Source organism: Sprattus sprattus (genome assembly GCF_963457725.1).
Source record: "Sprattus sprattus genome assembly, chromosome: 3".
NCBI lineage: Eukaryota > Metazoa > Chordata > Actinopteri > Clupeiformes > Clupeidae > Sprattus > Sprattus sprattus.
Window position 1 is genome coordinate 15,386,162 of NC_137922.1, and position 27,425 is coordinate 15,413,586.

The window sequence follows — 27,425 nt, forward strand, 5'->3', positions numbered from 1 at the left end:
ACTGAATGGAAACAAAGTAATTTTAGCTGCCATGGAGAAAATAATCTTGATTATACCCAGATGCTGCCCTGCGCAAAATGTATGATAGTGTGAGCTGTTTGTTGTATGAACATCTTGTAGGCTGTGTGGGAGGGTCTAGTACTTTTCCAAACAGATAGACAGGCAGGTTGCTCTGGAATTTCTCCTGTTCAGCGAAATCCATTCAATGGCTGGTATATGACCTTTCAACAGTATTTACCAGAAGGCAGAGGCCAGAAAAGAAACAGTTAAATATAACATAGTTATAATAATGCTGTTTTACAAAGAGGGTAATGTTTGACAGACAGCATGTGTGTGTAGAACAGAAAGACAATGACAAAGAAGGATTGATGTTGGGATGGGGGGACGGACAGAAAGACAGACAGAAAGAGATTAATGGATGGAGATGAAGAGAGACCACAACTTTCTGGATTTTGTCCATCTGCCGGCAGTCATGTAGCTACACATTTCTCAACCCATCAACCAAGCTTACAACTGTTCATGCTTTGTCAGTGGTCCCCTGTGGTACCTTTATTCTTCCTCATCCCTCTGCAAAATAAATATTCTGGCTGTGGTTGAAATGCCTGAATAGTACTTTGACGTGCTGTGGAAGCTTGCATGGCAGAGACAATGGCCACGGCAGAGGTCCCGGCTGCGCTGAATAGACGAGCTTATACTGAGGGAGAAACAGCCTGGCTGCTTCTTTTCATGGGAGAGCCATGGCAGTCATGTCAATGAGCCACAAATGGCCAGCTGTGGGAGCAGCAAAACAAGGGGCGGGGATAATATGGAAGTGCATCCTGGTGTAAGAAAATTGCTATGGTCTTGAATCATCCATATCCTCACCTGCGCACGCACACACACACACACACACACACACACACAGACACACACACACACACAGACACACACACACAGAGCTTTTGTTAAGTTTTTTTGTAGAGGTCTGGCAGAGGATTGGCAAAAAAGTCAAATAATTATATATACACAGGTGGCTGAAAATTTGCTAAATGTAAGCAAAATATCTTGCCGATTTACCGTTTGTTATAGGCTTCAAGTCAATTACTTATGTAGGCTATTAAATACACAGAGGTGACAAAAATTATGTAGTTTTGTTATCATAAAATAAATAAATAAACTCTGCTCAAACTGTGCTGAACTATAGATTCATTATAAATGACAGACATTTCAGGACAGTTGAGGAGTAAATACACAAATAAGAATTCTTAAAATAATTTAAAAATAGTGCTCAAATATGGCGTTGATCTGTGAGTAAGCGTTTTCTGGCATTTTTGGGTGGCCGCCTCCTTTGTTTTCTCATCTCCTCGGTGGCACTTTGTGCTAGGTGCGCGGACCTCGCGATAATGTTTGCAGCAGCGATGCGAACAGTGACGCCAGTTGTAAAGGTTACTTCATACACGCTTACGGGCCACTTGAAGACGCACTGCAGAGGTAGCGAGGAGATCATGATAAAAATGTAATTTTAAAAAAAGGACAGAAGGAACGTCAAACTCAGATTATGACTTGATGGTTGGACGATGACAGAGTTGGGGGGTTCTAAACGATTCCGTGTCGTCGTTGCCTGTGTGTAAGTACTCTTTCCCGATGTGGAAAGTGGCTTGATGAGTGTCCAAAGTAGCGGCGGCAGCAGTGGAAGTTTGGAGGGACCGCCATCTTGGTCCCAGTTCTCATCTCAAGCACCGGGCTTGGTTTCTCAACAAAATATCTCTGCACCGGTGAAGGCCAGGGAAGGTATGCCAACGACTTGTTTGACGTTGAAGCCCGCTTTTTAGAAATTGTGAAGTCTTTGGAGAGATATGTTTCTATTTTCGTAGAAATAACACATGATATCCAGCTAGCCTAGTCACAGGCCAAGTGATTGGTGGTCAGCGTATAAAGGCACCATCTAGCGTAGCTAGTTTCGCTAACACGATGACCTCCCCATCAAAAAATCCCGTTACGGATTACAAATAATTGGTCGATGACACTAGTATAACTTCTCCATTGTCATAAATGTATCTTGATGGTCTCGTTTTGTTCAATACTCATGAAACAGTGACAGTCGTCAATAAGATTAACTTGGTCCGCGATTTGGTTATCGGTATGTGTGCTAGCAACCTAGCTACAAGCTGTTTTTATGTGAACAGTCTCACTTTGTGGTCTTTCAAAGCTGTCTAACACACATGTTGGTGTAACGTAGTTCATGTCTTATGTAGTTTGACATTAGTGGTCGATGCAGTATTCTCGTCAGAAAGGACAGAATGAAATTTGGTAAGTGAAGAGCTGCCGTGCTCTCTCTGATACTTCAGAGAACAGGTCTCTGGACTGCAAGTTCGTGGACGCAGGTCTTCTGCATTGTTGTTTGTAGGAAATGTTAAAATGGAAGCGGAGCCGTCAACTTCCGTCACATTGGTTCTAAGTGATGGTGTGGGACGTGGTGTTAACGCGCTAATTGCCAGATTTCTATCAGTTGTCAACCTTTGTAGTTTACACCTGCAGGTGGTGGGCAGTCGTCTGATATCTTTCGGAACACTTCCACAATTAGCTGACGATTTCACTTGCGAATCAACTTTGCTATGGGCTAAAAGGAGGTCACTAAAGCACCTCAACTGAGTGCAGTTCTTTGTGAAGTGTATAACAATGCATAGGTGGTGAACGGGCTAAGTTAGAATAGGCTACCTAAGACAAAGTCCGTAAAGAACAAGTGCAACCACCCCCTTTCCTACATACCTGCCAAATGCTGTATGTCTTAAGGCTCTGGACATTTTTTTTGAGTTGGCCGACTGAAATATCCCAGATCGCTGAATGTCTAACTGTGAATGAATGAATGAATGAATGTGACGGCGTTCTATCGTTTTCGTAATGTCACTGAAAACTTCAGTCCAACATTCCAAGATAATTCTTGGGCTGGCACCTTGCCCTGACGTCTATCTAAGAATTGAGTGAGTCATCATACTTGGTGAATGGTGCAAGAACGTTTTATGAACTGTAAAACAAAGGCAAGTCAGCACAATGTCTACTAGCTGAACAAACCTCTCGTTTGTACTGAACTGAATTCCACACACTACTCAGCAGCTTGCATCCGAAATGTCATCTCTCTTTCTAAGGGTTGACCCACCTGTCTATGCAGGGGCTGTGACTTGGCGACTGACAGAAAATTCTGGACTAATTGATGCACAATCCCACTGGTGTGTGTGTGTGTGTGTGTGTGTGTGTGTGTGTGTGTGTGTGTGTGTGTGTGTGTGCGCGCGCGTTTATGCCTTATGCTAGTGTGTGAGAGAGAATAACCAGAGGAAAAAATACTCTTCCAATAAACATAGATTCATATGTTTTATGAATACCTTCCTATTCAACTTTAGATTCAACTGCAGCTGACAGGCTATAGATTGTATGCAGTTGTTCCCAAATGTACTTTATGCAGTTGCTTTAGTAGTAGTATTGTAGTAGTAATAATACAACTAAATAATATGATGTACATCATCTCCTGGGTGAAAGTGAATTGCTACCTTGTGCTGGTCTGTCCTGATGCAACCTTAGCCAGGACCAGCTGCCATTTCCTCACGCTGGCTATCCCACAAGGCTTTGCAGCCTGCCAGCTGATGATAGCAGGAGATGGCTGATGAGGAAGTGTGTGCTAGGAGGGATGCCTAGATCTCTCTCTCTCTCTCTCTCTCTCTCTCTCTCTCTCTCTCTCTCTCTCTCTCTCTCTCTCTCTCTCTTTTCCTGTCTCATGTCTTTTGTCATCCCTGCCTTCTCGCTGCCATTCTATTCATTCCTAATCGTGCCAAGGGATGTTACTCTCTTCCCTCTTCTCTCTATCTCTCTCTCCCTATGCGGCAGTTGTTGGTGTTGGTTGTTTTGTATCTGTCAGAGGACTGCTTGTTCTGTGGGTGTTTGCGATTACCGGCTCTCCCGTTATCTCTTCCAAATGCTTGCCTCTGCTAGGCTGTGGGACGGCCATCCATTTTACAGCCACATGGTCGGCCATGATGCGGATTTGTGTATGTTTGTGTGAGTAAGTGTGTGGTGTCAGATGGACTCTTGCGTCCATGCTGAGCCTCTCCCCTGCCCTTGTGACCTTCATGCGTTCCTGTCGTCCTCCATCTTGGGGTAGAGTTTCCGCCTTCTTTTGGGTTGCCAGATATGGTACGACGCCTCCTGAGGGATGGTAGTGATGCCAGTCTGCTTTGCTGCATGCAGAGGCATGCAGTCCCATGTTTCTGAAAGTTTAACAGATGTATGTGTACACACACTTCAACCTTACCCTCCACTGTGTGAAGGAGTCACATGTGGGCATGTGTCATCTGGGACAAACAGGAGAGGTGTCATCTAGATGTGTCCATCTTCTTATATCGATCGTATGAATTGTGATTCTTAAGAGGAATATTTTCCAATCCGAATTGTTGTCATGTAGGCCTGGTTGTGTTTAGAGGCTGTGTACATGGGGTCTGTAGAACATGAGAATGTCAACAGATGTAAGTAGTCCATTTTTTGGGAATCTCAGATACTTAATTGTACAACAGGTTGCAGAATCAGTGATTGGATCAGTGGAAAGGTTTCCTCCTCTTGTGTTCATTCCCCCCCATACCCCCTCTCTTCACGGGGTCGAAGGTCAGTGTTTTGTTTTTCATTCGAGTCAGTCATTCAAGCCTCTATAGTCAGCAGACTTCCAGCAGGAAACAGATTTTGCACTTCAGGCTAAACAGTTCTATAACATAGGTGTAGACACTGCAGTTGTGTCCCCTGTCCCCTGTCCCCTGTTTAGGTATGGCCACATTTGTGCCAAACAGAGACCAATGAGACCAATCCTGGGGTAAGTTGTACATCCAAACACTGGCAGTGTCTAAGGTCATTTGATATGTTATTTGATTAGCCAGTGTTGCATCTGTGTTAAATTGTGTGCGCTTATTTTGGGTACACTTGTAGAATGTAGGCCTACCTCTGGGTTTCAGCATGGCAGTTTGCAACACTGTGGGTATTTTCTGGCTGATGATCACAAATTTACATGAACAATATGTTCATGTGCACACTTGACATACTTGTAAATGAACGATTATGTGAGTACTAGGCTGTGTCTGTCAGAATGTGAAGTAGCCTAATGTTTTCAGTTTGGGCATTGAGAGTTGAATCCTTTGCCTTTGCGCAGAAGCACCTCTCATTTCTCCCTTTCTGTGACTATTGTTGTTCTTTTGAAGTGCTCTTTCTGATGATCAGTCACTTCCTTAAGGGAAAACAAATCGCAAACTCCACAAGCAACATGTGGAAATGTTTTAATTGCTGGGCTTTGTAGTTTTTGCTGGATATAATGGGAAGGCACAGAGGGCACCTTAGCTTTTGTTCCTTGGTTTTACCTACTTTCAAACGTTATTTGACTGTTGTATACTCTGTTTTTTCTCTGTTTTATATACACTAAAACGTTATTTGACTTAACATACTTTCAAACGTTATTTCACTTCTACATACTCTAAAACGATATTTGACGTAGTTTGTCATATTTACAGGCTTGTGTCTTTGTCACTGTTCTGCGATCGGAATCCAGATTCAAACAACTTCTAACACTACAAATAGTTTAGTGATGGGGATGTACACTGGACCTCGTTCATTGTGGTTGCTTTGTGTGGAATTCATGAAGAAATAATTGTGTTATTGAACTGTTCAGTTTTGTGTTTCATTGAAAAATATTAGCCTCATGAAAGAAAAATAGACTACCCACCCTCCCAAACTTCACTTTCATGACCTACAGTCTGGAAAGCCCTGAGGCATGTTCTAGGCTACGTGGTGTGTTGGCGACAACTAATAACTATTTTGATATTCTATTATACCGTTGATTTTTTTTAAATAAACAATAAGTTGCATAGTTTTATGCTATAGCCATGCTTTTTTTTCTTAAACAGATGTTATAAACAAATCTTAAAACACGATATACATGAATTGAGGAATTATTTTAAAGGAGTATGAAAAACATTGACACTTTATGGTTTAGTTCAACATTTAATGGACTTATCAGTATCACATTCACATCACTTATGTCCTTGCACAAGCACATGAGAACGTCCAGTGCTGTGGGCTGGTGGACGTGCACACAACCACACTGCTGCTGAAAAATATCCTTGGGGAAACACTGGCGACACTCCGATATTGAGCACAGGGTATAATAAAACAAACTGTTCAACTAACCTCGTAGGTCCATTATCACAAGATTTACACTGATCATCTGTGATGAGACGAAAGATGTTTGTTCCTGCTTTCCTGTCGTTAATTATCTGCATGCCTTTAGTGTTGAGGGAGATGCAGCGTATTCAGTAGAGTAAGCAACTTGTTATTCATTTGATAGTTTTCAGGTTATATGAACCGAAATTGTAAGTTTAGGCTTAGAACATTAACATAATGAATTACAAGCTGTTGGTTTTGTCTTGGGCGATCGGATCAAGTGGACAGCTCTAAAAAGAAGTGCAAACAACCACCAAGACGCATTGTGATCCGATAACTCTAACCACTTGCCTAGGTGGTTTGGGACTCATTTGACCACATATCATTTGTAGGGTAACCACTAATGTGTTCTGATGCATCCCTGACAACGACATAACAGGAAAATGTGATGTAGGAAGTAATGAAATCTGAACACACCTTGGAGATGCATGATAGACACACAGGTGCCTCAGCTGTCCACTTGTGATCCAATTGCCAAAGACGCATTTTAAAACCAAGTGTAAACAGGGTCTTGGTGACAAACATGTTATGGACTTGAAAACTGCATTTTAGTATGTTGTGCAAGCAGTCGTGGCTTATTTAATTTCTAATCATACTTCATTTGGTTTTGAACTAAAGTAAGTCAAGGCTCCTTCTGCAGAGCTGACATGTTCCCTTTTCAAATACCTGTATAGAGCCCATTACGGACATCACTGCATCATTGCAATGAAGTTGATGACCCTCTTAGCAGGCGCCAGGGTTTTGGTGAAAGGCTCCAAGGTTTTCAATCATGCTGATGTTACTCCTGACATCTATCATCTATCATTACAGGAATGTAACGTACTCTAGCTACTAGCCTACACAGTTCTAGAAATTGCCTCTGTTGTGTGCAACAACATGCTTAATGATGACCTAACCAACTAATTGACACAGTTGATTTTATTCGATAAGTGGGGTAACTGTTGCAGACCTAGTGTGTGTGTGTATGTGTGTGTGTATGTGTGCGCCCCCCCCCCCCCCCCCACACACACACACACACATTCACCTGTGTCTGGGTGGGGTATCTTGATGTCTTGGCCAGTTGATGAGTGTAGTGACGGGTACAGCAGCTACAGCAGTCAGGTGTGGCGGGGTTCTTGGGCTGGTGGGGTCGTCACCAATCCTGACGTGTGAAACTCCACACAAGCTTCAGAGAGGAAAGAGACCAGTGGTGTGCAATTTCGGGGCAATGAGCCACTCCAGACAGCACAGAGGGCTGTGTTTTGTGTGTGACTGACTGTCTGTCTGTCTCTCTGTGAGAGAGACAGTTGGATTAACCAAGTGTTTTTATTTTTCCAACGTTGTAGCACACTCCCCCACACTTACAACCTAGTGCATTAGAAGAAATCGGAAGACATTTCCTCCAACCCACACAGACACAAGTGCTCTAAGGGACACACGCACACACACACATTTGTTTTTCACATGATATTGTCACATGATAGGCTTGCCTATGGGCTCGAGCGGGTTGTCTGGGAGTCCCGCTTCGCTGAGGAGGTAATGAAGTGGTGGGCTATCTTGAAGCTATGGTATCTTCTATAGTTTAATTCCGCATTGATGAGGATTTAATGAACATCCCTCTCCTAAATGGTATCTCATAATGGCTTAGGGATAGCCTGTCTGACTCCATACAGACACCCTCAGTCAAAATGGCTGCCAAAGTTAGGTCGTTATTTACCCTCCGATTTCTCTCCTTGTTCTTTGAGTCTGTTGCTGAGAGTACGATACTGAGAGCATTGTAGTGCATGTGCATCAACACACACACACACACACACACACACACACACACACATACACACACACACATACACACACACACACACACAAGCACACTGGATGAAGCTGACAAGAAGCTGCACCTGTTGACCTTGTTACACTGCTTGTAGATTTAACGGTCTCAAGCAGTTGAGGGGAACCTCTTTTATATGCCTGTTAAGATCCACCGCTTTAAATGGTGTAACAGACAGTCATTGAATTGACAAAAGTAATTATTTATCAGGGGCTGGTTCCTCTAGCCGGTGTTAATAAGACTCTTAAATTGTCTGTTTAACAGGAGTGGCTCGTGTCTTTTTTTGAATCCTTTATGATTGCAGGCTTCTGGCTTACCCGCTTAGCCCAGTGTAACTAGTTTCTATGTGTAGAGGTAGCCTTTTCTATAGGGTTGTCTGCTCATGTCAGGATGCAGTCTTATTTAGTCTAAGGTGGTTCCTCTCTCGGTGTAAAACATTTTTGTGAAATTGTTGTTTGTTTGTGTGTGTGTGTAACCTATATATGTGTATCCAATAGTGACTAAACTAATAAGTCTTTGCATACAATGTAACTTTACAATTTAACTTCTAATTATCATATTATAATAGGAAAAGGTAGAAACCCTCAGGGTGTCTGTGCAGCTTTCCTACTTGTCCCCCAAATACACTAGTTTAACTTAGCAGCTAATTGATATTGACACACCCTAGCAACTGCTAAGAGGGCTCTCTAGAGTTGGTTAACTAGGAGAGCCATGTTCATTGGTGCGTCATGGGACTTTTACCATGACTGTGCCATGCATTATTGCTCGAACTTTACTCACCAGACTAGAATTCTTTGCTGGCAGCGCTGACTGTCTCTGTTTTCCTGGAGGTTTGCACTCACTATTCCATCCCACGCTGTTTCATGTGGCAAGGAAGACATGCAGAACTTCGCTGTGATTGACAGCTAAGTGAGAATGGCATTTCATTATCGATTACAGATTGTTTTTAAAACTAACATTATTTCAGATTTCATATGTAAAAGAGACTCCCGTTTGAATTTATTTTGTGATATCAAAAATTTCCGTTTGATTGCTCACAAAACAGTTTGTAAGATCAAAGAAGAGCTTTGATGTTTGATGTATGGGACAGGCTATGATGCTGCCTACCTTTGTCATGCTGTAAGTTACTTACCTGTTGTTTGTGATCGATGGCTATAGCGCATAGACTGACTGAAGATATGATCCAAAATACTGCAGTAAATATATTGTAATATGCGTTACGCATACGACACACACACAGATAGGGGTGTAAAAAAGAATCGTTTTGCATCGATGCATCGATCCAACAGCCGACGATACGATGCATCGACACGTCCGCAGGAGTATCGATCTAAAAAAAAAAAAAAAAAAATATTTTTTTTTTTAACTTTTTGTTGCTAGTGCACTTTGATGAGTATTTTTATTTTATAGTGAATGAAGTAGGCCTACAGGGGTATTTTTTGTTACCATTTGCTGCTACTAGTGCACATTTGCAGTCATTGCACTGATTTTGTGGAGCATTGTCATTTTAAATTGAATTAACTACAGGCCTATTTTTTGTTACCGTTTGCTGCTAGTGCACTTTTGCACTGATTTTGTTGAGTATTGTTATTCTATAGTGAATGTGGTATAGGCCTATTTTTGTTACTTAACACTTTGTACTTTGTACAGTACTTTTTGATGCATGGCCTTTCAGAATCTATAACAGGGGCATTATTATTTTTCAGTGAATGAGGTTGTCATAGGCCTAGGTGGAGTACAACTTTTCTACTTCTGTTATTGGCTGTTGTTTCTCAAATAAAATGCATAACGATATAACAGCTTTCATTGATTTATTTCAAATCTGAAACATTGTCTAGCCTGTAAGGTAAAAAAAAGAACAAATTAATCGAATCGAATCGAAATCGAATCGTATCGTGGTGTATTCATGAGTATCGAAAATAATCTAATCGTTGGGTCAGGAAATCGATACTGAATCGAATCGCCATGATGGGTGTGATTTACACCCCTACACACAGACACACACACACAAACACACACACGTTGTGAGTCGTAAGTTTGCATTGAGCAGCATGCATCAGTTTTGACAAGTCGGAATCAGTCTCAATGAATCTTATTACAATAGCCTACTAATATAAGATGCAAAATGCAGTGTAGTGGGTCTTTGGCCATCTTAGAATATCATTTAGAAATATATTTTACTTCATTCATGAATATCACAAAAAAAACAGTGACTATGGGGCTGTCACCAATGCAACCAGGGGTAGTGAAATGGTTGTCACAGTTTGGTTGCCAAAGGCAACCGGGCAACCGTTAATGCTAAGTCTTGTGTGTGCATGTCTGATGCTACCTGTACTATTGTGTGGCGTGTACCTTACAGACCTCAGATCTTTGACTCCAGCTGGAATAGAGCATCAGATTTGGTTTGTGTTAGTTTTGTGTCGATTGTGTTGGTGTGTTTCTGTACATCTAAAGTGCCCTTGTTTCTGGCTTGGAGGGATGTGCTGATTGAGTCTGTAATAATTGTACGTGGTCTGGATTTATACAGCATAAGGTGGACTGAAGTGGGGTTTTGGCAGGTTTCTGTGGGGCGGTGGAAGTTTTTCAGATATGTGTTTTGCGATGGTAGGCTGATGTGGTTCCACGTAGGATGGAGGGGCTGATGCAGGCTGATATAGTGTGTGTTGGTCTATAATAGTCTGACGCTATTGTGTAACAGAATTGATGTCTTGAGTTGGGAAGGAGTTGATGTGGTGTGTGTGTGTGTGTGCTGGTCTGATCTGATGTGGTCTCTGGTTCCAGGTGGGATGGAGGAGCTGCAGTCTCTGGACCCGCGGAGGCAGGAGCTGCTGGAGGCGCGCTTCATGGGAGCAGCAGGAGGCGGCAGCACAGGGGGGAGCACCGGCAGTGCCAGCCTGGGTGCAAAAGTACGACACACACTTACTTGAGCATACACACACTCACTCATACATGCTCATACATGCACTCACTCCCTCACTCACTCGGATCAAGCTAGGGGCCCTATGAAATCTGTTTTATTTTTTGCAAGATTTTCTAGATCCGGTTTTATCAGTTTGATTTTAATCAAATCTTGTCTTAGGTTCAATCAAAAAAATGTACTCTGGACATAGGGGCCTATGTTTTTACACACACATTCACACCTATGTTGTGATAGAGTAGGGAATTATTATAGCTTGGCTAATACAACTCTAAGAACATACAGTTTAATTTACTATCATTTTCAGTTTAATTTTATTGAATAAAAAACTTGCAAACGTAGTTAAGGGGAGATTACCTTAAGGTTTCTTGTTACAAGACTTGTACCGAGTCAGTAAACCACATGTGTTCTACATGTTACCTACATTTCTTATGGTTATTCTAAGAATATTCAGATGTTGTCCCAATGGTCAGTTTTAAGGTGACTCATAAGATATAGTGACTTTTTGACCTGCCCTAGACACTAAAAATTCGGTCTAGTGACTGACAAATCTGGTGACTTCTTGCAACTTTGACAAACCCCGTTTTTCAACATTTAAATTTTATTTTTATTTTTATAAATAGCTTCACGTTTGCCTTTCTTTTGTGTTTTGTCTGTAACGTCGTCCACATTTATAGAAGTAATGACTGGCCTATGTAGCATCAGCACATTTAATTACAGGGAAGCGGATGTTCTGTAGATAGAATAATAGATAGTACACAGCTCAGTCAAGGCCGTGTTGGATGACGGGCGCAAACCTATGCCTATCGCTATGGTCTCAATTCATGAACACTCTGTATGTATAAACAGAAAAATGGGCATATAAGAAAGCTTACCTATAGGGACCATTTCAGCATGCTGTCCTCTGTAACTACATATACAGACATTTCAGTGTTTTACAGTCAGTAGGCTACTGTGCCTCGAAATGCGGAAAGTCATAGCTGACGATAAAATATAATCTGACAGCATGTTAAGCTACTGGGAAGTGCTGTGCAGAGAGCTCTGAAATGTGTTAGAGTAGACAGAAATATTGATCTGTTTTCAAGATTTAAGGTCTGTATTTTTTTTTCTATGTGTGGATATATGAAACAGTTTGGAGTGGAGTGGAGTTCTCATCAGCGGTTTAAAATGAATCTAGTCTTACAAAGCCAAATGTCGTTATGGTGACGTAAGACTAAGTTTATTTTGGTCAGATGGCCGAGTCTTTAAAGTTAATGGATTAAAATGTATAGTTCAATTGTAATAGTATTGACCGTAATGCACTGTTCGGCTCACAATGCATAGGGATTCATCAGGTCTCCATCAGTGTGGCACGGGCAAAAATGCTGCCTATAACACTTTTGAGTGTATATATAACCTGTTTCCTTATTTGTCTGTTTTAGGGCTTGGCTAACAATGAGTGCTCCAATCACAGCTTTGGCAGTTTGGGCTCATCCAGCGACAAGGAGTCAGAGGTAGAACTTGGCCTTATACAAATATACTCACAAACACACTTGCATGTATGTAAACGTTTAAAGATGCGGTCCTGTACCTTACTGTCAAATCCTTTCTTCTATAGAATTCTGACATGAAGAGGGGCGGTTCACCCGCATATTCGGTATGTACACTGTGTGTGTGTGTGTGTGTATGTGTGGGCACGCTTGAATGCATAAACTGATAAATAAAAGCCTTCACAGACCATTTAGGCAAAGTAGTTAACCATGTCTTTGTTAAAGGCCACTAGCTCAACCCAGCCTAAAGTGAAGGTTAGCAACTTGGCATTTCTCTCACTGGAAAAGAACATCCATATCCTTTTAGAGGAGATAGCACACAGATTGGGTGTGTGTGTGTGTACGTACTTTGGAGCATGGGGTAGATCTGTTTTCATTGGTTTATGTATGTGTGTGTGTATGACGTATCGGTGTGTGTTTACTTTGGCTGATGTGCCAGGTTGTGTGTTCCGAGAGGTTTTGCTTCCTCAGGCTGTGCCCTGCCTCTGTTTTGTCTCCGCATAGAACATTCTTTCCACTACGCATGAAACACATTGCACTCTTGTGTGTGTGTGTGTGTGTGTGTGTGTGTGTGTGTGTGTGTGTGTATCTGTCTGTCTGTTGTGTTATACCTGTCCCCATCACTTCGCCTTATTTTTTGGAGTGACTGCAGCCTTCCAAAAACTGTGCTGGCACAAGCAAGAAAAGATCTTTCTTAGCGGAACCGCTGCTTCAGCTAAAACCTGGTCTGCTTCAGCTTGTCAGGGGCCGCCATGTGTCCTGTTGTTTTCTCGTTGCTGTGTCCTTCATCACGTTTCTCTCCTGTTGCGTAGACTCCCGAAAAGAAGCACTCAGAAACCTCCAGAGGCAGGAAGAGGAAAGCCGACAACCAGTCCGAGAGCAACCAAGGTGAGCTAGATCACCCTCTACCCATATGGTCATGGGAAGTGGGACTTTTTTCCACTCTGTCTTGTTCACCAGGGTTTTTTTTTTTGCTTTGTGAATCACAGTCTGTCTCTGTTCCCTTTCTTTAGGGAAGTCATCTGCGAGAGGAGGGCCAAAAATCAGTGACTATTTTGATGTAAGTGAAGTGTGGCCAGGGTGACGAATGAGGTTGTTTAGAATCTACTTTGGTTGTGGATACAACCCTTTCCAGCAGGATCTTTTTGAATTCAAATGGAAAACAATGAGCGCGCGCACACACAGACTGACAAAGGATGCTTATCACTTGGTTGGAAAAGCAAACATTAAACAAGAGCGACGTCATTGTTTTGATAAGGCTGTTAGTTACGCGGGACTGTGTTCTGACGTACGTACGTACGTGTGTGTGTGTGTGTGTGTGTGTGTGTGTGTGTGTGTGTGTGTGTGTGTGTGTGTGTGTGTGTGTGTGTGTGTGTTTTTTTTCACATACAGTTTCAGGGTGGAAATGGCTCTAGTCCAGTGAGAGGTCTTCCCCCAGTACTCCGCTCCCCACTGAACTCACATTCCCACTCAGCACCTGGCCTCATTGTGAGTGACACACATACACACACATACACAGTCACTCATTCACACACATACAGTGCCATTCATTTCATTATGTCATCACCTACATAATGCTTGTTTTGATTTAATTTTCCTGGGTGGTTTTGAGAAGATACATTTAAAAAAAATTACATTCCAAAACAAGCAGTGATTCGGATAATGGTGTTTACAAAGTTGTGATTCCTTCAGACCCGTTTTGTAATCCTCTTGAGGAGATGATGATGATGATTATGGATGAAGTTTTCTGTGAGGCCCACTGACTGGTGAAAGTGAATGTGTGTTTTCTCAGATCAGACAGAATAGCTCCTCTCCAACCAGCCTGTGCTCCACGGACCACATGATGCACCCCAAACAGCTCAGCAGCAGGAGCATGCAGGTGAGACTGTTGACACACACACACATTGACACACACACACACACACACACACTAACACACACACACACACACGCGCTTGTGTATCACCAGGGCTCTCTGCTTCACCCCTGACTCACTGACAGTTGTGTCATTTGAGAACAGTTGTCATGTTAATTTCCATTTGCATTTTGACATCTGTTGTGATTACTGCTTAATGATGCGGTGACGTGTACAAATGCCAAATCCGATGAAATCCCAAATCCATTCTGAATCCTGAAACTTGGGACGGACACTAAGCCTGTTGGCCAGTCTTAGCTGTGATGTAATTGGCCTTGTTTGCCTGTCGCACAACGGAGAAAAGTCTTCTCACCCCCTCTTCTAATTATCTAGGGTCACTTTAAAGTTCCACAGACGGACCTATCATGCCTGATATCCCAAAAAATCCTAAGGCTTTAAAATGGAACATACAGATCATTCTATAGGTGCTGATTTTCCTCCATGTATGGTGCTTGAGAAAGTATTCAAAAGGACTATGAAGGACTCCTTCACATTTTGTTCTGTTGCAGTCTTATGCTAAAATCCTTTAAATCCATATTTCCCCCTCCTCAATCTGCACTCAATACTCCATAATGACAAAGCGAGAACAGGATTTTAGAGATTTTTGTAAAGTTATTGAAGGAAAAACTAAAATCACATTGACATAAGTATTCAAACCCTTTACTCGGTACTTAGTTGAAGCACCATTGGGAGTGATTATAGCCTTGAGTCTTCTTCGGTATGACGCGACAGGCTTTGCACACACACACACCCGGACCCTCATTCTCACTAACACACACACACACACACACACAAACAGTGATTATAGGCTTGAGTCTTCTTGGGTATGACGTGACGAGCTTTGCACACCTGGATTTGGGGATTTTCTCCTCTGCAGATTCTCTCAAGCTCTGTCAGGTTGTATGGGGGCTGTTGATGGACAGCCATTTTCAGGTCTGTCTAGAGATATTTGATTGGGTTCAAGTCAGGGCTCTGTGATTTGTACATGATGCTTAGAATTAAGGCCAAAAGGTTCTGTCTTGGTTTCATCACACCAGAAAAATATATTTTGTTTCCATGTGAAATCAATGGTATGCTTCACCTCTTGGCACTGTATTGACATCAGCCCGTCACTTGCACGCTGTGCTCGTAATGTATTTTTCAAGTTCGCACATACCTATTTTTAGGCGCAAATGCAAGTGAAATACTCGCACTGTAGAGCCCTGAGTCTGAGAGTCCTTTTAGGTGCTTTTTTTTGGTTTTTTTTTTTTTTTGCATATTCCTGTGTCTCACTGAGGAGAGGCTCCTGTCTGGCCACTCTTTAATAAAGCCTACATTGCAAGTGTTGCAGTGATGGTTGTCCTTCTGGAAGCGCCTATCTCCACACCGTATTTCTGGAGCTCAGCCAACGGGTCCTCAGCCAACGGGTCCTCAGCCATCGGGTCCTTGGTCACCTCTCTTACAAAGGCCATTTTCCACCGATTGCTCAGTTCGGCCAGACGAACAGCTCTAGGAAGAAATTTTCCTTTTTAAGAATTATGGAGGCCACTTCAGTGCAGCAGTTTCTTTTTTTCTAACCTTCTCCAGATCTGTGCCTCGAAACATTCCTGTCCCTGAGGCAGTTCCTTCGACCTCATGGCTTGGTTTTTTCCCTCATGCATTGTCAGCTGTGAGACCTTATCCTAATTAAATTGAATTGTAATTGAATTGACCATAGGCTGACTCCATTCAAGGTGTAGAAACATCTCAAAGATGATCAAGAGAATCGGAGGGCACCTGAGCAAATTTTGTCCTGGCAAAGAGTCTGAATACTAATGCCACTTATTCATTTTTTAGTACATTTTCAAAAAGTTCTAAAACGTATTTTTTGCTTTGTCATTATGGGGTATTGAGTGTTGATTGATGAGGAGGGGAAAAATGAATTTAACAGATTTTAGCCTAAGGCTGCAAGATGACAAAAGGTTCCCACTAAGCCTTTTTGACTCTTTCTGGTGCGCACCCCTTGTCCATATCACTCCATTTTCCCCTGTTTCTCTTCTGCTCTGTCCGTGTGACTAACTGGCTTATTCTTCCCACATTGTCTCTGCCACTCTCTGTCTCCTCCACTCTCAGACTGATCTCACTCTGCTGAAGCTGGCCACTCTAGAGAGCAACAAGAATCAGGACCTGGAGAAGAAGGAGGGGAGGATAGACGATCTGCTCAGGGTAAGAGAGTGTGAGTGTGAGTGTGTGTAGTCTGGATGGAGTGCATCTTGTGTTATAGTTCTGTTGTGCTTCTATCTATTAGTGACCAATGACTTTGAAGATGTTGACAAGTGAGTGCTGTTAATGATTGTGTGTGTTTGTGTGCGTGTGAGGAAAGATTGGAGAGAAAGAGAAGTAGAGGAAAAACAGTTAATTACCAGAATGTCGATTAAGTGGAAAATTCCTTGTCTTTTGCAAACACAAACTTTCCCACCCAGGCAAACTGTGACCTCAGGAGACAGATAGACGAACAGCAGAAGCTTCTGGAAAAGTACAAGGAGCGCCTGAACAAGTGCATCACCATGAGCAAGAAGCTCCTCATCGAGAAGGTAACACTCCACAGGAAGTGGCTACACGTTTCCACACACACACTTGAAGAGCATGCTCTGTGGTGGCCATCTTGCTTTATGGACGGGAAAATCGGTCTATGAGAGTAGTGTGTGTGTGTGTGTGTGTGTGTGTGTGTGTGTGTGGGTGTGTGGGTGGCAGCTAGCTGTAGCTGTAGCTGTCGATTTAAGGTTTTTGGAGTACTTTAGTTGAACAGAAAGACAATGAGAAAGAAAGGAGAATTGAGTGTGTATGTAAGAGAGTGAATGTTGTGTATGTGTGTAGATAATGAAGGACTACTTTGGTCACGAGTTGTTGAGTTGAATGTAATGATGATGATGTAGTTGATAGTTTATTGATTACAACCACAATATTAATTGTGATTACGGTGGTGGTGACTATCAGATTGGTGGTTAATATGGTTATGATGTCTGCTGAGTAAGGTTAGGATGATGGTAGTGATGAAAATGCCCATGGAGTTAATGACGGTGGTCATGACAACAGTGATGATGATGGTGTTGATTGTGTTTTTGTTTGTGTGTCAGAGCACACAGGAGAAGCAGTCGTGTCGAGAGAAGAGCATGCAGGACCGGTTGCGTCTAGGCCACTTTACCACCGTCAGACACGGGGCATCCTACACTGAGCAGTGGACTGATGGCTATGCCTTCCAGAACCTCGTCAAGTAAGCGCGCACACACACACACACACACACATTTACTGCGCAATAAACTATTGCTTAGGCCTTCTGAAATCGTGTCAAGTGAAACTACGGGGGTCGGGCTGACATAAATGATGTGAAGATGACACTTGGTCCTACTTTACTCAATGGTGAGGTATTGATTATGTCAACGACATTCTATGAAAAAAAAAATCCAACATTCTTCAGTAGCTCAGTATGAAAAATTCAGTCGCTGAAGTGGATGTTCCTATCGTATTCAAATAAAGCAACCAATGTTTTTGGTTAAGCCTAACCGGCTTAAACATGAAATAAGTCATCTTTGCTTGCATTTTTCTTTTGAACAACATATTGACAACATTCATTTGTGAAGCTGTGTTGTGAAGCTGTGTTTTTTTTTTTTAATCTCAACGATAGTTGGGAAACAAAATCTGCTGAGAGAAATGCAACAATGAAGAACTACGTGTTTTGAGATAGAACAGGTGAATTAGGCATGGCACACTATACCATTACCGCTTTTTATCCTTCCTCACCCAACGGTACCTCTGGGAAGTGTACAATTTGCATTTAAAATGACTCTGATAGGTCTCCTCGTTTCTGGCCGTTAAATCAAATCAAATAAAAACTTGTTCAGTGTTCATACCTGTTATTTACCAAGGGCTCAAACTGGAACTGGAATACAAAACTGACGGAATACAGCAAATGAACCCCAAAACTACGCAAGAGTACTCAATGTTAATGCAGAACCTCGAGGATTAACGGAACTGCTCAAGAGCGGGGGTACCCTGTGCAACCCCAATCACGTACATGAGTCATGTGAAGTTTGGAAAACACATGGAATACTTTAGGAAATACCCACTTCAAATAAATACAGTGTTCTTTTGAGAGCTGGTATGGACACTCACTGTAGTTTTGGCATGCATTTGTCAAGTGAGATGGCGCTACACGCACTCTCAAGGACAGGTTTTATTGCCTTCACAATACATTTGCATTTACTGTAGCCATACAGTACTGTAGTTTTTGCAGTAATACTGACAATTTCTAGACACTGTTGAGTGTTCAAGTATCAAAAATGGTTAATGTTCACACCCCTAGTAATAATAATAACATTTAATTATTATTATTTATTATAATAATAGAATAAATAACCGAAGATCAAAGCTTGACGTGCTTGTATGTGTCTGCATATTTATTTGAAGTGATATGGCTTGATTGTGTGGATGTGTGGCATATATTTGTAGTAGTATTTGCATGTGTGTGTGTTTGTTGTGGTATCTAACTGTGTGTGTGTGTGTGTGTGTGTGTGTGTGTGTGTGTTGCAGGCAGCAGGAGATGGTGAACCAGCAGAGGGAGGACATCGAGAGGCAGAGGAAGCTGCTGGCCAAGCGCAAGCCCCCCAGCTCCAACCCCTCCCAGAGCCCCTCCCCCTCCAGCGAGGTCAAGCAGAGGAAAACCAAAGCCGTCAACGGAGCTGACAACGACCCCTTCCTCAAACCCACCCTGCCCACGCTGTGAGTGCACACACACACACACACACACACACATACACACGCATGGACCCATAAAAAGTATATGCACACACGGGAAAGCAATGACTCAGAAAGAAGAGCAACTCTTAATACCTAAACCAGACTGCTCAAGCTTGGACTATATGAAATATACACACACACACACACACACACACCACACACACACACACACACACACACACACACACACACACACACACACACACACACACACACACACACACACACTTGAAATCTATTTAAAATCCTATTCCCCTTTATGTGTGTGTCACAGGTTGACTCTAGCAGAATACCACGAGCAAGAAGAGATCTTCAAACTGAGGCTCGGCCATCTCAAGAAGGTTAGAAGCACGCACACGCACACACACCTCACACTGTCACACTGTCACATACACGTAGACCCTCTGCTATTCATCAGGAAGTTTATCAGTATTCCAACAGATGGCCTTTGGCCTGGTATGGTCTCCACTCCCTCTATGTACTAGCATGTTTGTTCTGGCCCCGTTCCCGAAGGAACCATACAACCATAGCACTGTACTGGTAGTCCCAGCGTTGAGTCCTTGATCCTTATCTTGCCGTCTGCGTCAAGGTCCCATGAGAATGGGTTCAGTCGAGCATGAACGTCAGACACAGGTCTATCCAGGCCAAAGAAGTGGTTTTAAGGAACACTGTGTTCCTGACAGGGATAACATGCTAACAGTCCGCTCTCTCTCTCTTTCTTTCTTCTCTCTATTTCTTTCTCTATCTCTCATTCTCTGCTCTCTCCTCCCACTCTTTTTTTTGTTTTGTTTTTTTCTCCCCCTTAATTTCTCTCTTGTGCTTTCTCGGCCTCGGTCCTACCCGTGTGTGTGTGTGTGTGTGTGTGTGTGTGTGCGCGTCTCAGGAGGAGGCTGAGATCCAGGTGGAACTAGAGCGGCTAGAGCGTGTGCGGAACCTCCACATCCGAGAGTTGAAGAGGATCAACAATGAGGACAGCTCCCAGTGAGTGTGTAAACACACAGAGAACACACACGCACACACATACATACAGACACACACACACACACAGTGTATACATTAAATATAGTTGTTCTCCCTCACCCAGACTCACAAAGGAACACACATCCAGAAATGTATAGAGTATATATTCCTTTTCCTCAGTCTCACACACACACACACACACACACACTGTTTTTACTGGTCAGTCCTCTCACACTTTTTAGCCTATCCGTAAACTAATACTTGCGTGTGTGGTTGACAGGTTCAAAGACCACCCCACTCTGAATGAGCGCTATCTGCTGCTGCACCTGCTGGGCCGAGGAGGCTTCAGTGAAGTTTACAAGGTGAGAGAGGTCCCTACACACACACACTCACACACACACTCACTGTACTGAGCTACTCAGTTTGAAAGGGTCCCTCATTACCTTTTTTTAATGTCTGTCTAATGCTTACACAGCAACTTCACACGTCATGTCACCTACCCTATTTCTCTCCATCTCTGACACATTACTTTTTTCGTCTTCTTCTTCTTCTCTCTCTCTCTCTCTCTCTCTCTCTCTCTCTCTCTCTCTCTCTCTCAGGCGTTTGACCTGTTTGAGCAGCGCTACGCTGCAGTCAAAATCCACCAGCTCAACAAGAACTGGAGGGAAGAGAAGAAGGAGAACTATCACAAGTATGTATGCATCTGTCCTCTCTCTCTCTCTCTCTCTCTCTCCCCCCCCCCCCCCCTTCTGTTTTGCCAGTTATTCTTTACAGTCTGTGGTAAACACCTGCCCACTTGCCTTGACTCTGTAGACACGCCTGTCGGGAATACAGGATCCATAAGCAGCTGGACCATCCCAGAATAGTCAAACTGTACGACTACTTCTCCTTGGATACAGACACGTGAGTGCCAGCCCCCTCTAACACACAGATGTGTGCACTTGGACACGGTCCTGAAGACATACCGTCACACGTGCGCACGCGCACACACACACACGCAATGCAATGCATGTTTCTTTTCTCATGGTTGTGGGTTTGGTTTTTATGGGGTCAGGTTCTGCACGGTTCTTGAGTTCTGCGAGGGGAACGATCTGGACTTCTACCTGAAGCAGCACAAGCTGATGTCGGAGAAGGAGGCGCGCTCCATCGTCATGCAGATCGTCAACGCACTCAAGTACCTCAACGAGATCAAACCACCCATCATCCACTACGACCTCAAGCCAGGTACTTGCATACTCTCTCTCTCTCTCTATCATTTCTTTTCTTTCTTTCTTTCTTTCTCTCATACACACTATTGTTCTGTCTCTCTCTCTCTCTCTCTTACATGCACGCACGCACACACACACACACACACACACACACACACACACACACACAACATGTTTAATCTCATTCCAGGTATGTACACACACATACGCCTAATGACCTGCTTTTGCTCACTAACACATGCACACACCTTCACAAGAACACGAACACGCACACAGATTGACCTCTAGTCAAGGGCGCAAAACATCACACCACAGCTTCCCGGTCTGGTGAATCTGTGTTAATGTGTTTGTATTGTATTTCAAATGCCATTATGATGAAGGGAGCGCACTGCAGTAGGGTGTCTGCTATCTGGGGTATGATTTGAACAGTAAAGAATACTGTGTGTGTGTGTGTGCATGGTAGGTAACATCCTGCTGGTGGATGGGACCGCCTGTGGTGAGATCAAGATCACAGACTTTGGCCTATCCAAGATCATGGATGATGACAACTACGGCGTGGACGGCATGGACCTGACGTCCCAGGGGGCAGGAACTTACTGGTGAGTTTGATAGCTGTGTGTGTGTGTGTGTGTGTGTGTGTGTGTGTACCATTGCTTGAGTTTATTAAGACCTCAGTGCGGTGTGTCGATCTGCTGTTTTATTTTCCCCCAAAACTTCAGAGTTCATTTGAAAATGTTGTAACATTTGTTGATGTTGACTGTGTGTGTGTGTGTGTGTGTGTGTGTGTGTGCACTCTATCTATAGGTACTTGCCTCCAGAGTGTTTTGTGGTGGGAAAGGAGCCTCCAAAGATCTCCAATAAAGTAGACGTGTGGTCTGTGGGAGTCATCTTCTTCCAGTGTCTGTACGGCCGCAAGGTAACACCAACCCACACAGCAAAACATCTTTGTAGGAAAACTCCATCTTCTACACACACTCACCCGTTTTCTTTTGTGTGTGTGTGCAGCCGTTTGGACATAACCAGTCTCAGCAGGACATCCTGCAGGAGAACACCATCCTCAAAGCCACTGAGGTGCAGTTCCCTGTCAAACCCGTCGCCAGCAACGAAGCCAAGGTCAGCTTCATGCGCACACACACACACACACACACACACACACACACACACACACACAATATGCAAACTCACACACTTCATGGGAATGTGTCTGAAACCATAACTATTACTAATGAATTTCACTTCTGGTCAACCCTTTAACCCTCTGTCTGTCTGTCTGTCTGTCTCTGTCTGTCTGTCTGTGCTCGTCTTCCCACACCTCAGGCGTTTATCCGGCGCTGCCTGGCCTACAGGAAGGAGGATCGCTTCGACGTGCAGCAGCTGTGCAGCGACTCCTACCTGCTGCCCCACATGCGGCGCTCCAATTCGTCAGGCAACCTGCAGGCCCAGCCCTCAAACCCTGCCTCATCGGGCATCATCTCATACTGAGCAGATACCGGATTGGCTGATCGACCTGATTGACACGTAATCTGACCACACCCCCCACCCCCATCCCTGAGATGTGATTGGATGTCCGAGGGAGGAGGAGGAAGGTGGGGGGAGACCTGTCAAGGACATACCCTCTACCCGCACACTGTCGGCCATCTAGGTGGTGATAACCAGGCATGGCCGCTGATGATTTTTTTTGGTTTTTGTTTGTTTTCTTCTCCTCTTGTCAAGTTGCACTCTGTTGCTGAAAGATATATGATGGGCAGGGGCGTGGAAAACAAAGATTTGAAATGTATTCAGAAAAAAAGAATAATGCTGAAGTAGACTTGGAGATATACCACACCCGCTAGTAGGAGGGACAGTCACGGGACGGCATGACTGGAATGCTATCGCCATGGTTACAGCTGCCGTGGCAGCAGTGAGAAGCTTTAATGCCGGGATTCTCAGAGGCACTACCGCATGCGGCTCCCTGATGAGGTCGTGCGTGCGTGCGTGCGTGCGTGCGTGCATGCGTGTGTGTGTGTGTGTGGGTGTGCGCACAAAAGACCTGCAAGTGTGCCATCCCTAACTGCAGCACTCTGCAGAATACACAACCTAACCAAATGTAGGGTATGGCACACCTGCACAGTGTGTCTGTGTCTGTGTGAGAGAAAGAGTGTCAGTGTGAGTGTTGGTGCAGGACTGTTGAAATTCCGATCTCTCTTTCTGTATGTGAAGAGTATGTCTGTGTTCGTCAGCAGAACTAAACAGTGCAGGACTAACACACGCATAACTTTTAAAAAATGTTCTTTCTTGAAATATTTTTTTTGTATTGTTCTTTCCAGAGATGGTTTGATGTTTTGCTGCTATTTTATGTTGCTTTTAATTTTAATTCAGAAGCCTCCAGGCTTCAGGGACAAGCTGTACAGTTTGGTTAAAAAAATAAATAAGTAAATTTAATAATTTCAATTACTATATCACAGCATGCAGAGGAAAAAGCTGAAGTGTGTGTGTGTGTGTGTGTGTGAGAGTGTGTGTGTGTGAGAGAGAGACTGCCTGTCTGTGTATTTGTCTGTGTCTGTATTTTTTTTTTTTTGGAGGTGAGTTCTGATTGGACAAGTGGTGGGCCGGACCCCGCCTCAGTACTCGTGTCACCACAGCTTCTACACACTTGGACTTGCTTTCTTCATGCTCATGTTGCTAGGCAACCTTTGCCCCCCCCGCCCCCCCCCCCCCCCCCCCCCCCCCCTTGCAGCTAGGACTGGAACCAATGCAGAGGCTGCCTAAACAGTCAGCCACCACACCCCACCCCACAAACAAGTGGAAGGACAGATAAAAGATGAGTGGATGAAGGACAAAAATAGAACCAGTTATGCGAGTGAGTGAATGAATGAATGAGTGAGTGAAGTGATGTGGATGGATGAAAGGCTGGGTTGGGGAGGGGAGGGAGGGAGGTAGGGAGGCAGGGAGGGAGGAATAAAAGGATGAATGAATAAATTGATGAGTGGATGTATTTCTTCAAAGGGATAATGTTCCAATAGTGTTCCTGGTGAGAGCATAAGGGGTCTGCCTGCCTAAGTTTTTTTTTTTTTTTTTTTTTGGGTTTTATGCTGTGGCAGAAGCAGACTCCCCTGTCTTGTTGCCCCCAACCCCCCCTTCAGAAACAGTCGGACTGTCTAAAATGCTGCTGGGATTGTAGAGAATGTAGCCAAAAAACAGTAATAAACGTGAAAAAAAAAAAAGGCAAAACCATTTTCGTGTCCGCAGTCTTTTATGGTGTGTGTGTGAGTGTGAACCCTTTAGTATTGAATGCACTACTGTAAGTTTTAATCAGTCATATCAACTCCTCCTCCAAGGTAGAGGTGTAGCTGGCTGGTAAAGAGCCTCTTGGAGCTGACTCATCTGTTGCTATGGTTACAAGGCATCACATCCAGAGCTGGTCTAGATGGCTCCCTGTCTCTTGCATGTCCTGAGATTGGTCTAACGGATGAATCCGGATGGATTCAAGGATGGGTATGTCACGCCTCCCAACTAAAACAAAGGGCGTACACACGCACACACACACACACACACACATGTTAGGTGTGTGTGAGTGTAGAGGTGTTGATTATGCAGTTGTGGCTGCTGGTACGGGTGTGAAAAAGAGTGTAACTGCATGTGAATTTGTCAAAGGGTTGAGTGTGCAATATTATCACCATAATAGCCAAAGCCAAACTCCAATTTGGATTTAAGAAAGGGCGTGTGACTGAATGTGTGTAAGTGAGAATAAGCATGTTAGCAGTGTGTATGGATGTGTGTATGTGCTGGAGAGAGAGATGTGTAATAGGACTGTACGTGAGAGGGAGGTTGTTGGTGGATGTTGATTGTGGGTCTGATTGGATTTGTTAGGGAGAAGCAATTGAGGGTGTGTGTGTCTTAGGAATATCAATAGTGCATGGCTACAGGAGTATGCTTTTATGGTTTTCTGCATGTGGCAAAAGATATTTTAAAGCAGCAATAAGGAGTTCTGTTCCAAAACTAGCAAGCTAACTACCTAAAAGGCGTGCAAAAACCTTGCAATCACCACCAACTGTCCTTCACATGACCATATGCTATCAAAATTAATTTGAGGATGGTACCAAAACTAGCTGCCTATAAAACCATACCTCAAAAAGTGTCAAATTGTTACTTTAATATGCGCTGCCTCATTCAGATCTATGACATTCTGAAAGGTTTAAATACGTTAACATAGAGCTCTAACAGTATCTTACATCTGCAGGGTAATTGTGTCATCAAAGGGAGTGTAGAGGGAATAGTTGAAGGACAATGAAATGAAGGAGGGATTGTAGAGGTCAAAGAGATGAAATGAAGGAGGGATTGTAGAGGTCAAAGAGATGAAATGAAGGAGGGATGGTAGAGGTCAAAGAGATGAATGAAGGAGGGATTGTAGAGGTCAAAGAGATGAAATGAAGGAGGGATTGTAGAGCAATGCAATTAATGACATACTTCTAACATTCACTGTCCCATAATCACTCCAACTCTCAGAACGTTTTTTTTTTTTGGCGTTTCTTTATTTCTTTATCTGTTTTTTTTTGCTGTCCATATATACAAAAACATCAGCCACCTGCCAGCCAATCAGAAAAGCGTATATTTCATCACTGTGGTATAAAAGCACACCCTAGCAGTAGCAGTAGTGTGTCATGTCAGTGCTCTTTTTGGTGTCTGATAACAGCGCTCCTTTTTGTGCCCCATGGCTCAATGGTTTTGTTCCAGCACTGTTCGAGGTCTTTAGGGTTGGAATTATGTATAAGATCGAGGTCGGAGCCCTTGTTAGGGTCATGGGGTTGACAAGAGTAGCATTTGGACCTAGGATAGGGGCCATGGTTTTGGTTGCACTCTGAGTAGTGTCTGGAGTTGGGTTGGGATTGGAGACTGCGGTTCAGTTACCGGTCAGGTTGCAACTGGAAGGGAGAGTGGTTGTAGTCCTCCCCTGGCTGGTCATCCACTGTTGGGTGAATCTTGTTGAGGTGCTTCTTTTTGCACTGATTCAACGACAAAAACATTAGTTTATTTAGTAGCTTTGGGACATTTCTCATATCATCCTTAAAATGTTCAAAACTGTAAGTGCATGTCTCAAGATAATTGGTGCAAACAGCACCATACAATGGATTACCTGCAAAAGCCTATAACTTGCTCAAAATGCTTAGTTTACGTCTAAAAAGAAAATAATTACATCAATGAATATGTCAGTGCCACCACAATGCTTTGCCCAAATGCTGGCCTGGCATATCCACTCAGGCTTGGTGGCCTATGAGGTTTTACACTCAATCAATCCCATGTAAACAATCAAGGTTTGAAAGACAAGAAGTTCCAAAAATGTCACAGGAACTGATGAAGCATATGGTTGACCCATAATGATAACCGTGAATAAATACCTAGATTGGACGATTGGACATACCCTTCAGCATGAAATGTTGAGAAACTCAGAATGAGAAATCGCTGTTGTTGATGATGGTTGAACGTGATATAGAGGTCGAACAACAAACAGTTTTGATCATTTCATTCTGATCTCAGAAATGTACCAAAGTAAATGAGAAAAACTGAATTATCATAATTAAGACCACTTGAAACTTTTTATAGGAGTTAAATTGCGTTATGTTAAATACATATGCATACATATGTGTCTTACTTTAAAAAGTGCATAGATAGCAGAAAAGACTAAAATACCTCTTAGATCTTAAAGCAACAATAAGGAGTTATGTTCCAAAACTAGCAAGCCAACTCCCTAAAAGGCATTCAAAAACAGCCCAGTTGACACTGATAAAAGCTTGCCAACACACTAACTGGCGTCTTTTGGCAGTATAGCTGGCAATGTCATGCTGTTAAAGCTTTTCTTCCATTTTTGCAGGGTATTCCAGCCCGGTACACAGAACTATTTACATAGGACATATCCTGGATGGCTAGTGGGAAAGATACAGGTGTTTATCTGTCCTCCACGTGATCATATGCTATCAAAATGAACTTGAGGATGGTACTTAAACTAGTTGCCTATAAAACCATACCTCAAAAAGTATCAAATTGTTGCATAGTGTTACTTTAAAAGGCTTACTTTATGTTTTTGTCCGACAGATTGAGTTGGCTCCTTGAGGCATTGGCGCCCTGCCTT

At 43.2% G+C, this 27,425-nt stretch overlaps 1 protein-coding gene across 2 annotated transcripts; it reads left to right on the forward strand.

The window, feature by feature from the left end:
* Positions 1 to 1,465: 1,465 nt before the first annotated feature.
* tlk1b (tousled-like kinase 1b) lies at positions 1,466 to 23,949 on the forward strand. 2 transcript variants are annotated; one of them, XM_080834896.1, is made up of 22 exons: positions 1,466 to 1,770; positions 10,817 to 10,941; positions 12,374 to 12,445; positions 12,550 to 12,588; positions 13,294 to 13,369; positions 13,495 to 13,541; positions 13,874 to 13,969; positions 14,274 to 14,360; positions 16,488 to 16,580; positions 16,838 to 16,948; positions 17,492 to 17,628; positions 18,945 to 19,133; positions 19,426 to 19,492; positions 20,035 to 20,132; positions 20,392 to 20,473; positions 20,711 to 20,802; positions 20,925 to 21,014; positions 21,166 to 21,335; positions 21,783 to 21,918; positions 22,124 to 22,235; positions 22,325 to 22,432; positions 22,637 to 23,949. In XM_080834896.1, the coding sequence occupies exons 1-22, from the start codon at positions 1,641 to 1,643 to the stop codon at positions 22,799 to 22,801; spliced, it is 2,322 nt and encodes a 773-aa protein (XP_080691022.1). In that variant the 5' UTR covers positions 1,466 to 1,640; the 3' UTR covers positions 22,802 to 23,949. The 2 variants fall into 2 exon arrangements, with proteins under 2 accessions (XP_080691022.1, XP_080691023.1); XM_080834897.1 differs by lacking the exon at positions 13,874 to 13,969.
* Positions 23,950 to 27,425: the final 3,476 nt, after the last annotated feature.